Source organism: Eptesicus fuscus, chromosome 8 (assembly GCF_027574615.1).
Source record: "Eptesicus fuscus isolate TK198812 chromosome 8, DD_ASM_mEF_20220401, whole genome shotgun sequence".
Lineage (NCBI taxonomy): Eukaryota > Metazoa > Chordata > Mammalia > Chiroptera > Vespertilionidae > Eptesicus > Eptesicus fuscus.
The window spans coordinates 22,376,358-22,389,180 of NC_072480.1; the positions used below are offsets into that span (position 1 = coordinate 22,376,358).

At 49.4% G+C, this 12,823-nt stretch overlaps 1 protein-coding gene across 2 annotated transcripts in view; it reads right to left on the bottom strand.

Annotated features, from left to right (window-relative positions):
- Positions 1-3,495, bottom strand: part of CNMD (chondromodulin) — a 30,011-nt gene extending 26,516 nt beyond the window's left edge. For both annotated transcript variants that reach the window (XM_008145534.3, XM_008145533.3), the window contains exons 1-2: positions 3,407-3,495; positions 2,814-2,954 (exon numbers count right to left, since the gene is read on the bottom strand). In XM_008145534.3, coding sequence (XP_008143756.2) covers positions 2,814-2,954; positions 3,407-3,478 — 213 coding nt within the window. In that variant the 5' untranslated portion in view covers positions 3,479-3,495. The remainder of the gene's footprint in view (positions 1-2,813; positions 2,955-3,406) is intronic.
- Positions 3,496-12,823: the final 9,328 nt, after the last annotated feature.

The following is a 12,823-nucleotide window of genomic DNA, read 5'->3' on the forward strand; positions in this document are numbered from 1 at the left end:
ATGGGGCTGCTGGCACCTCAGGCTATTTCTATCCTAGCACAATGAAGTTTATTATTTGCCAAAATTCTGCTCGATATGGTGCCTTTTGCAGCCAAGGATACTTGCTAATGAGTTTCTAATAAAGCCTGGCTTCTCTGAGATTAATTACAGAATGTTTAGGACAATGTCTAGAAAAATCGGTCTGAGAAGGAAGGCCCCAGCAATGATCTCACTCCCTATCCCACAGGGTAGGGCTGTCAGCCATCTCATATTGGTGGGAATTTCCCATATTTCAATGCCTCGCTCTATGTACAATAATGTTCTATGTCTGAAACATGGCCTCAGTGTTTGAGCCTAGACACTTGTCCCCAAGTATTAGCACTTGGATACCTCATAGTCCTCCAGCTGACTTCAAGTACGTAAACCTGTCCTCCTGGGATTTACCCATATGAAAGGGATAGGAGGTGAATTACAGCTGGTTAAGTCAAAATAGAACAGCAGCCCTAGCCAATTTGGCTCAGCGGATAGAGCGTTGACCCACAGACTGAAGGGTCCTGGGTTCGATCCCTGGTCAGGGCAACATGTCTGGGTTGCATGCTTGATCCCTAGTAGGGGGTGTGCAGGAGGCAGCCAATCAATAATTTTCTCTCATCATTGATGTTTCTGTCTCTCTCTCCCTCTCCCTTCCCCTCTGAAATCAATAAAAAATATATATTAAAAAACAAACTAGAAGAGCAGAGGTACAGATAATCCCCAAGGATTGCGTAGTCCATTTGGTTGGGGGTGTCTTTCTGTTTGACAGAGACTTGCCTTTGATTATTACGTTTTGTTTGGGCTACGTACTTAGATTTGTATTCAGGGAAAGCAGACCTGTGCATGTGCTGGGCATAGATGGTGCCAAATTTGCTGTATTTAGTATTTTATGATTTGTTTTTCAGACTTAAGTAATCTGGATCAGCATCGAATATTTTGGGAGTGAAAAACAAAACAAAAGAAAACAAACTACCGCAGTGTTCTTCATTCTCCTGCTTGTCTAGGAAATAGTGATAACTTTGATTGTCGGCAATAAAATATGATACACTATTCCTCTGTATTCTTAGAATTTAATACTGCTCTCTTGAACCAGATAATCAACTGTCTTGCAAGAAAGTAAAAGATGTGAAAAAAGGGAGCCCAACTATTCAGTAAGATCTTTCAATCTCTCTCTTTAGAAGCTTGTCAGTTAGCTGTGTTTGCCTTGAATGCCAAAGATATTCATTTACATATATCACATGACCAAAATCTTTACCAAAAAAAATAAATAATAAAATAAAACCACAAAAAAATCCCAAAGCTATTTTTATCCCCAAGTGACCTGTAGCATTGAGGTTTTGTCATCTAAAAGGTAGCATCTACATTCAAATACCATACAATTTCCCAAGGGATGACAATCTAAACTCTGCTATTAATGGAGATGTAGATATTGAAATCGTTCCCATGTTCAGTTGCTGCTTTCAAATATGAGCATCTGGCCCAGCTACCATATTTAAAATACAAATACATTAAGGCACTTTTCAAACATACACAAAATACTGTGCAATTCTGATCTTACAAATCGATGCTTGTAAATTTGATATAGTCTCTAAAACAGACTCCGCGCTAAATGGCATGCTTATCTACATTAGGCATTCGAGTTAAAAAATACAAATTAGGCGGTGACTGCAGAAGATGTTATGTGTAAAATGGTTGAATTGCTTTCAGCACCATTTTCTCTAAGTACTGGAATTCGTTCACGCTTTGAATTTCACGGTGGGAGAGAGGGGGGAGCAGCAGTCACAGATCCTCTGAGGGCAATGATTAAGAACCCGCCCTTTGTGTGTATCCCAGAGATGGAGTTCTTTTCCATTAGTCCAGATAAGCTTCTGCCAGCCCTGGCAATGGTCATGGAGATAAAATGCCCCCCTTTCCATAGGTGAACGAAATTCAGACTGCTGTAACTCTGCCCGGTCAAGTTAGACGCACCCTTTATGCTCCTCGAGGGCCCTGGAGCTTTAAAATAAATAGTTGCAAGCAAAGAAAGTAGGACAGCAGTCCGTGAAACAGTCACCATTAAAACACACGTGACTAGGCCAGTAGGCCAGAATGGATTTTTAAAGAGATTTGCCACTGGAAGTTACACATCCTCCCCCCGACCCCCTACACACACACACACACACACACACACACACACACACACACACACACACACCTTAGAGCAGGGTGGAAAAGCGCATTACCGAACAGGACACACTCAAAGAAATAAGCAAACAAACAAAAACTCCTGGAAGGTCAAATTCGTTCCCAACTCTAGGTCTTCGCTATCTTTGTCCCAGGTTCTTAAAGTCACAGCCTTTCTCAGCGGAGGGAGGCTGTTCCATTTCTTCCCTGAGGATGAGCTAACCGAGGCCAGAGGAGTGACGGGCCTTATCCAAGGTCACACAACCGCTCAGCGGGAGCGCCAGACTGTTCTGCAGAAAGGGCTTTCCTGGAACCGTCCAATTTCATTTCCCCTCTACTCGGCTGCTCTACGGTTTAATATTGTCCCTTAAAGCCCTGCCTTGCTTTTCTGCCAAGTGTCCTAAGAGCAGACAGCAGCGCGGTGGAGTTGGAAGGCAGAAGGCAGAAGGTGCCCGGGGAGCCAGAGGAAAGCAGATGCTGGGCCGGGAGGGCCTGCCAGCCGCCCAGTGGCCCCCCGCGCGGCCCAGCGCTCTGGCGCCACCTAGCGGGGAGCATGCGCGTGACAGGGAGGACCCCACCACCCCGCGCGCCTCGGGGTCCAGCGCGCCTCCCCGCCCTGCGCATCCTCCCTGACTTACGTGATTGTCACTCCCCTTCCAGAAGTAAAAGGCCCCGATGGCCCCGAAGAGCAGCAGCACCGCCCCCGAAATGAGGACCGCAGCTCCGACCTTGAGCAGCCGTGCGGGGCTGGAGGGCTTCGCGGTCACCGTGGCGTACGCCTGCGGGCGGGGACGGAGGGGGACGGATGCCATCTGCGCCGCCCGCACCCGGAGATCCCCGCGCAGCGCCCCCCGAGGATGGGGCGTGGGGGTGGGAGACAGCTCGCCCTGAGCTCCCCCGGGCGCCCTCGTTCGCGGCGCTCCCTCTCGGGCTCCCGGGCGCTCAGGCGTGGATGCCCGAGAAGCCAACTTTTCGCGGTGCAGGGCCACCAACCACCCCGTTGACCTGCACTCGCCGCCGGCCACAGGACGCCCCCTCCCGACACCCTTTTCACCCTCCCCTTCACACCTGTCTGTGGATCCGGTGACCCCTGCACTCGCGTGGGGAGTCACCATCCACATGTGGGCGCCCCACCTTGCTCCCACCCCCCACTTTCGGTGGCACAAATCCCTGACGCCCTTACCCTGCGAGTGGACTAACCCGGCAGTGGGCTGGGACCCCTGGTACTCACCGGGGGACTGCAAAACTCCACGTCGTCAGGCCCTACCAGGGCGATGGGAACTTTGTCCGAGTTCTCCGCCATGGCTGCGGCCAAAGGAGGGGGCACCGTGAGGCTGGCGCTCGCCCTGGGCTCTGCCCCGCCGCCCCGACGTGCAGGGCTTTTCAACTCCCCACGCGCGCGCCCGCGGCGCCGGGTCCGCCCGGGACAGCCCAGCGGTGCCCACCCCTTGCAGAGCCTCCCCTCTCCCCTCCCTTCCTCTCCCGGCCCGGGCAGCGGTGAGAGCCCGTCCCTGCATTCAGGACACACCTTCTCTCTTTCTTGTCTACTGACCCCCCTCCCACCCCCCAAACAACCACATCCTGGCAAACCAGAATGTGTCACGGGTGGGGGTGGGGGTGGGGGTGGCGGGTGCGTAGACCAGGAGGCCGAGTCCTGCGTGCTCCGCCAGGAAATGCGAAGTTGCCAGGACTCTTTCTACCATCCAAGGGTCTCCTAAAATAGGTGTCCGAGGGCTCCGTGGTGCACCTGGCTGTGTCTCTGCACCGGAGCTGGGAAGCTGGTGGGACAGGACGGAGAGGAGAGCAGGGTCCTGCAGGAGGACAGGGGCGCCGGCCAAGGTGTGCCAGGTTTACACCAGCCTGGAATGGCTGGGTGGCCCCTGGGATTAGAACATCTTAGAGATGGCCCCTGGTCACCAGTTTCTCTAGGAGGCTTCGGGGGCGGTACAAGCGGCAGCAAAAATGGGGGCCAAGCTGAGGGAAGGAGTGGGGAGACCAGAATAGGGTGCATTCTGGTTGATTGTCTAAGTTAAACAAACAACAATGGCAGAACCCTTTCTCCAAACGCTGATATGTCCAAAGGAATAACTCAACATATTCCTTTGGATATAACAGGAGATGCCATCTGCCACACTAGGAGGCCACGGTACCTCCTTTGGATCCACGCTTCGTTAATTCAGGCTGGCTTCTGGCTTCGTGCAGAGTCCTCTGCTGAGAGAAGGGGGTGAGGTGGGGTGGGGGTGCAGGGGAGGGGCTGTTTCCTGAGCAGAGGGAGATGGGTGGGCAGGACTGCAGCAGGAGGAAGTGTTGCCTGGGGGTGGATGCCGTGAGAGGGAGGACGTGTGACAAGCAGGGTGACACCGTGGCGGGGGCGGAGGGGGAGACGTCCACAGGAGAATCCGCAGGACTCAGCAGGCACCGGGCAGGGGATACTGAGGTTTTAGGCAGCGTGGGAGGAAAACTAATTTTCCTCCCGCATTTCTAAGGTCTTCTGGATTGACTAATAATCAAATGAACACGAGAAAGATTATCAGGAGAAAATAACCACTTTTTAAAACATGTCTGCATATTCGGGGATTCCATAAGAATATTAGCCCTGAAGACAGATGGGACAGTTGAGGCTTCTATGCCATCTGGAGCTAAGGAGGTGAGTGTGTGTGTGTGTGTGTGTGTGTGTGTGTGTGTGTATGATGTTGTGGTTTGTGGCTTCACAAGGGCAGGATGGCAATTCACATGGAGATGGAAAATCAAATGGTAAACACGTTTGCTGCGCCATCTTGAACAATGGGACACAGAGAGGCCTTGATTAAAAGGGCCTTGGCCCTAGCTGGTTTGGCTCAGTATATAGAGCATCGGCCTGTAGACCAAAGAGTCTCGGGTTCGACTCTTGTCAAAGGCATGCACCTTGGTTAGAGGCTCCTCCCCCGGCTCTGGTCAGGGCTCCGGCAGGAGGCAACCAATCAATGGGTTTCTCTCACATCGATATTTCTCTCTGTCTTTCCCTCTCTCTTCCACTCTCCCGAAAAATCAATGGGAAAATATTTTTGGGCGAGGATTAACAAAAACAAAATAAAGGTAAACTTTAAAATAAAATAAAATAAAATAAAATGGCCTTATGAGCCCCCCCCCCCCCCCCCTGTCTACCACACTTAGTTTATCTTAAACTACAGTTATCTATGGTGATATTGCCCTTACTGGAGCAGGCCCTCTCGCTAATGTTTTTTAGGCTGCCGGGGAGGGTAAAACATTTTCCTAGAGTCTTTTGTTTCTTGAAAACAGCCAGTTTAAAATAATCAATATCCCAAAAAACATCTTTTGGGGTGGCAAACTCTGCCCCCCCTCAAGCCCTAGGAGGATTGGGTCAGTCATAGGAATCCAGTGGAGATGCGGACGTTGTGAGGGGCAGTTTTGAGAGCGCGGATACGGTAAGACTGGTTTTAGACATGTTGATCCCTGACTGGGGGGGGGGGGGGGGTAAGGGGGGAGAGAAGGGGACGAGGCATCCTGAGCCTGCCTTGGATTCAGACCAGCCGACACTAGTCTGCACATCCCGCTAGGTGTAAGGTGCTGGGAACTCCATGAGGACTCAGTAAGGGATGGTGCCCAGGGCACTGCCGGGGCAGAGTTCAAAGACCTCCTTTCCCCATGGCACTTGTCACGGGAATTTCAGAAGGATAAAGGGAAGTCACAGAGGAGTTGGGAGATGATCCAAAACAAAGTCACGATGAGAGAAAAAAGGAGAGTTCGGGAAGGATGGGTCAGCGGTGTCAAATGCTGAGACAAATGGAAGCAAGAAGGCCGCTGGGTTTCAGGGTTGGGCGTGCACAGGAACCAGGACCGCGGTTTCACGTGCTTTATTGGCACAGAAGACATATTGCAAAGGGTTATAGAGTGACTGAAATATTTGCAACTCTTATCACAGTCAAGGAACTAATTGTCTTATACAGAGAGCTCTTAGAATCCTTAGAAGACCAACAATGTAATAGAACATAGGAACAGACAATCCACAGCAGGAGAAATTCAAATGACTCTTAAACATAAGAAAAACGCTTGACCCCATTCATGAAAAGAAAGGCAAATTGAAAGTGTTCTTTCTCAGCTATCAGACTGGCAAAAATAAAAACACTCGTTAAAACAATCTGTTGAGGGTCTGATGGGAAATGAGGCCCTCCCATACATTGCTGTGGTGGGTGAATGGGTACCACTTTTATGGAGAGCAATTTAATTCCAGAATGCAAATGCAATTTCATTTCTGTGGACTTAGCCCACAGATGCACTCACAGGGGTGGAAAAATCCTATGTGCAAGGGCAGTCCTCGCAGCATGACTGCTGGAACGAAGGGCGGGAGCATCTCCAGGGTCCCCAGGGAGAATGTACGGTCCGTCCTCACAGAGCGCTCTTGGCAGCCATTGCGAAGAATGAAGCCGCTTTGGATACACTCATGTAGAACTCGCTACGATATTTTAAGTGAAAAAAGTCAAGGGTAGGAAATGTGCATAAACGTCTCCATTTGTGTAAAACAAAACAGAACACAAACAAGAATATGTGTGTGCATGTGCTCTCTGGAAAGAGACACGGGATGGTGGCAGCCGCTTGCCTCTGAGGAGCAGAGTGAGGCTTGGGGACACAAAGGCAGGAAGATGTTTCACTGTGTACCTTCTGGGATGTTTTGAACCCTGTATTATGAACACGTATTAACTTCTCAAAAACGAGTGAATTAAAATAATAAATATCAGTGGGTAGCTGGATAGGAAGTGAATGCTGCAAACAGAGACCGTTCTCTCGAGAGCTTTGGCATTGAGGGGAAGAAGAGTGTAAGGGATAATAGATCAAGGGAGTTGGAGGGTCAAGGAAAGTCCCCCCAAATCCCTAGGTTGGAAAGACATTTGAAAACTAAGGGGAGAGGGGCAGGGACAACAAATTGGAAAGTGGGGTGTGTGTGTGTGTTTGGGGGGGGAGTGATGGGCTCAGAGCAAGCAAGAAGATTAACTTTGAGGAGAGAGGGGCTGGAGGGGGTAAGTGATGATATGCTTTGGGGACCCACGGACTCTGAGGAGAGCGACATTGAAGAGCAGGTGAAGGGTAGGGGGTGCAGGACTCTGCCTCATTCAGACAACAAACGAGGCACAGTGTGCGGACCAGAACACAGCAGTGGCTGATTGGGGCACAAGGATGGGGGTGGGCGGGGAAACCAGATGCATCCTCTGAGCACATTTTCCTAAAGTGGCCTATTTTCAACAATTTTAAGGTAATATATGTCCACGATGATGGGAAGAGTTATGAAAAGACAAATAAGAGCAGCAGCAAGGAAGCCGGGAGGCCCATGTACAAGGGCACCAAAGGGTGCCCATGTCACAGCTTGCTCCCCTCGGCCCACTCTCTGGGTGGACCCAGTCCAGAGGCTCACTCCCAAGAGGTTAGAATCCTCATGCCAGGTTCTGTGCCAGCTCTGGAAACACAGAGCAAGCACATGGGACATGGTCCCTGCTCTTGAGGAGCTTACAGAGACAGTCATTAACAGGTAGTCACAGAATAAGGGCGTCACTGCACCTGTGATAAAGGACAGGAGGAAAATGCACAGGGTGCCCCTGTCAGATGACATGTAATCTGCTCCGGGCGGGGAAGGGTCAGCACCTGAGGAAGTGCCATTTCAGCTGAGAACCGAAAGGACAGGCGTTTTCCAGGTGGAGATGAGAGTGGGGGTGGGGGATATGGAGGGACCGTGTCAGAAGGCCCTGAGGTGGAAAACAGCTTGCCACTGGAAGGAAGAGAGAGCCACAGAAAGAACGGCGGGAGATGAGGCTGCAGAGAGGCAGTGTCTCGCAAATGGGGTCTCGGCCCTGGTAAGGATTTTAAAATGTTTCCTCAGAGTATTGGGAAGTCATCAAGGGCGTTGACATAGTGAAATGGCATGATCAGCCTGCATTTTAAAAACACGATTTTGGCCACTGTGGGGTGAAATGATTCAACTGGAGGAGGCACGAATGAAAGGGGCAGGTTTTTTAGGAGGCTATTGCGGTGGACCAGGTGAGAGATGATGGTAGTCAGAACTGGGAAAATTGTAAATGAGGGAGATGGGAAGGAATGAATGGGTGGGAGATCTACCTTGGAGGTAGACTCAACACACTCTGGAGACTGAGCACGAGGCATGTGGGAGGGGCAGGGGTCAGGTGGCGATGTGCTTGGTGGTGTCCATAAAGAAGCAGAAAGGGCCATCTGCTGAGACAGAGAGGCCAGGGGACCGAGCAGGGTCCGGGAAGCATGACAAGAGTTCATAGCAGTTGTCTGAGAAATAGGTTATGGAGTTTACAAGAGCAGTGACCACTTGGGCTGGAGAACACGAAACTGCCAATTCTCTCCACAGCACTGGACTGACTCAGAGCAGGACAGCGCGCCCTGGGTGATGTCGGAGGTGACTGGGTGTGTTAGTTGGAGTTCTCCAGAGAAACAGAACATATATACACTGAGTGGACAGATTATTAGGCGTTCAGAGATCATAATAATCTGGCCACTCAGTGTGTATGTGTGTGTGTGTGTGTGTGTGTGTATGTATGTGTGTGTATGTGCATATATATATATATATATATATATATATATATATATATATATGAGGCCCGGTGCATGAATTTGTGCATGGGTGGAGTCCGGCGCCAGCCTGGCCAGGGGGAGGGGACATGGGCGGTTGGCCGGCCTGCCTGCTGGTCGAACTCCTGGTCGAGGGGACAATTTGCATATTAGCCTTTTATTATATAGGATATACACTGAGTGGCCAGATTATTATGTGTTCAGAGATAAAATAATCTGGCCACTCAGATTATTTGAAATAAATTTATTATGAGGGGTTGGTTCACAGGATTATGGAGGCTGAGAAAGCCCACAGTCTACATCTGTAAGCTGAAGCCCAGGAAAGCAGGTGGTGTGAGTCCCTATTGGGGTCCAATGGGCTAGAGAACCAGAAGCAGGGATGGAGGGCAGGAAAAGATGGGCATTCCCACTTACGCAGAGAGGGAAGTTGCCCTTTCTCTACCCTTTTGTTCTATTTGGGCCTGATATTGAGAGATACCCACCCTCACTGGTGAGGAGCGATCTTCTCTTCACAGTCTACCAATTCAAATGCTAATTTCTTCCGGAAACACCCTCACAGATACCCAGAAATAATGTTTTAACAACCATCTGGGCCTCCTGTAGTCAAGTCAAGTTGACACACAAAATTAACCAACATGTCCGGCCATGGTGGCTCAGTGGTTGAGCATCCACCTATGAACTGGGAGGTCATGGCTCGATTCCCAGTCAGGGCACATGCCCACACATGCCCAGGCTGCAGGCGCCATCCCTGATCGTGCAGGAGGCAGCTGATCAATGGTTCTCTCTCATCATTGATGTTTCCTCTCCCTCTCTGAAATCAATGAAGATATATTTTAAAAAATTTAACCATTAACTAGATGGGGATCCATATATATGTATCACTCACCATAATGTGCACTTTAAATAATCTTACAATTTTATATGCTAATTATACCTCAATAAAGCTGGGGGTGGGGAAGAGGGAAAAATAACCATCACCTTGGATACTGAATCTGGTCTTGGGAAGGGCAGAAAGAAGGGCAGGGGCTGGGTGAGTCTAGGGTACCATCTGGGAAGGAAGGTCCTGGACGTAGGGAGGAGCTGATGAGCTTGGAGAAGAGGGAAGGAGGGCTGTGATGGTGGTGGCCTGAAGGGGCAGGAGAGGCAAAGCTGTGGAGGCTGTAATCAGAGGGGAAATCCAGAATTTGAGATATTAGAAGTGGACAGATTCTGCATAGAAACGTGGTCTAAAGTGTGGACTTAATGACAAAAGGGGGTGAAGATGATGCCACTTCTAGGAGTTGAGGATATCGAGGTCAGGGTGTGGATTTTGAAGTTGAGGGAGGCATGATAGGGATGTGATGGAAAGAAAAACTGTGAGGGAACTGCAGAAATTGTAGAGGAAAGTGGGGGCATGTTCTGCATGGTGCTCCCAAGTATGAATGGTTGTGTAAACTTTGTTCCAAGAGGGTGAGACCGAGGCCTGGAATGGACAGTGGAGGACAGCTTCTTTTCTCCAACCTATATACACAGACACTCCCCCGCCCCACTTCCAGGGGAGGGATGGAGAATCACTGTAGAGCTCCAATATTAGTACCATTAATGTAACTATTTTTATACACAGTTTCTATCACGACTGCTTTCGTACACCCAGCATTTAGTTGAGAAGGGGGCCAGCTTAAGGATAAAGTGGTTAAAGATAAAAGAGGGGATTCCAAAAGAAAACAAAAACAGTAACTCAAAAGATATCTGAACCCTTATGTTCATAGCAGCATTATTTGCAATAACCAAGACATGAAAACAACCTAAGTGTCCACTGATGGATGAATGGATAAAGAAATTGTGAACATTATTCATCTATAAAAAAGAGGAAATCCTACCATTTGTGACAACATGGATGGACTTTGAAGCCATTATGCTAAGTGAAGAAGTCAGATAGAGAAAGACAAATACTGTATGATGTCACTTACGTGTGAAATCTAAAAAAACTTGCAAAACACCAAAAACCAAACTCATAGAAAAAGAGATCAGATTTATGGTTCCAGAGGTAGGGGAGGAGGAATTGGAGGCAGGTAGTCAAAAATACAAACTTCCAGTTATAAGATAAATGAGCAATAGGGATGTAATGTAAATCATGGTTTATAATACATGGGAAAGTTGTTAAGAGAGTAAATCTTACCCTAGTTGGTTTGGTTCAGTGGATAGAGTGTCGACCTGCAGACTGAAGAGTCTCGGGTTCAATTCCAGTCAAGGGCACATGCCCGGGTTGCGGGCTCGATCCCCAGTAGGGGACATGCAGGAAGCAGCCGATCAATGGTTCTCTCTCATCATTGGTGTTTCTATCTCTCTCTCCCTCTCCCTTCCTCTCTGAAATCAATCCTACCTAATAAAATAGCAATATGGAAATTGGCCGCACCTTTGCTACGCCCAAGCCACGCCCACCAGCCAAAGCCACGCCCACCAGCCAATCAGGGTGAGTATGCAAATTACCCAACAAAGATGGCAGTTAATTTGCATACACTGAGGGAGGGAGTAGTGAAGACTGAAGACAACTTAGAAGGAAGAGGGAGGAAAAATGGAAAGCAAGGTGGCTGCCAGAGGGAAAGCCCGGGGTGGGGCGGGCGGGGTGGAGCGGGGTGGGCGGCAGCGGAGCGGTACTGCACGCGGCCACAGCGGCCACTTGCAGGATTCTTCCTGCAAATGGGCTACTAGTAATGTATATATATACAGTGTATATAAAAGAGAGTAAGTCCTAAGAGCTCTCATCCCAAGGATACATTTTTTCCTTTCTTCCTTGTCTTCTTTCTTTTATCTTCATTGTGTTTATCTGGGAAGATAAATGTTAGCTGGATCTATTGTGGTAATCATTTCACAATATATGTGAATCGAACTATCACGCTGTATGCCGTTAGCCTATACAGTGATGTATGCCAATTGTTGATCAATAAACTGGAAAAAAAGAGAGTGGATCCCAGGGTCACTAACACACAGTTCCCCCACTCAGGCAGCTGGAGTCTTCCTGGACCTGTCTGATGGTGACACTGATGCCCACAACGCAGGGGACTAAGCGCATCGACGTGCGCCTGCCACAGGCGATTAACGTCCTCTGCGTTTCCCGGAGGCCCCGCATCCCATGCCCGCGGACTGGTGCATGCATGGGTTCTGTTTGCTTTTCCTTTCCCACTTCTTGCCGTCCAGCCAGTTTGGAGCTAGTGCAGAGAATATTTTTATGTTGGCAAAGTGAAAAACATTGCATTCACGGTAGATACACTCCAGAAAAAAAGTCCCCTCCCAATACTAAACACCAGGGATCCGTTTATTATTTGCCTTTTGGGATTATCAGAGCAGGGTTTCTTCCCTTTAGGCTAGCTGACTTTGAGTCTTTTACATTTATGTCAGTCCACAGGACAGATTAACTTTAATGTGCCTTTGACCACTTGTCCCTACGCTGCCTCCTTCTCAGCTGAATGGCGGCGTGTACAGGGGCGTACAGAGTGTAGTGATGCAGCCGGTGTGTGAATCACTGGAGCTGCAGCAGCCCCTGTGCCCCTCCCCACGGCTTGTTGGCTGCATCTGACCCTGCTTCTCTCAGAACTGAAATTCCTCAGTGGAGCGTTATGTGGCCCCAGTCCCTGAGATAACACAAGTACGTCCCCTCTGCCTGCCTGCCTCCCTCCAGCCTCGCTCCCTCTGCACCTGCCTGAGACCCCGCAGTGCCATCAGAGAAAAGTCCACACTCCTCCAAAGCACACCTGAGGGTCTGGCCACTTTCTCAGTTGCCTCTTTGCTTATTTACTTGTCGTTTTCCCCACTAGACTGACAGTCACGCACGCTTCTGGGAGGTCAGGACGGTGTCTTAGTCACTGATTTTCATTGGATAGGTGCATCATTAATTAATAAATCAAAAGCAGTGCAGGGGCCATTAAAAACACCTGCCCAGAAAAACCCGCTGAAAAGGCCCGTGTTGCTTGTTAGTTGCCTTGGCAGAATTGTGAATGGTCACTTTATGGCATGAGCTACTCTTGTGTTCGGTGACCCTCATTTTTAGCTAAAAGTCAGAACTCCTGGGTTGACCGAGGACTTT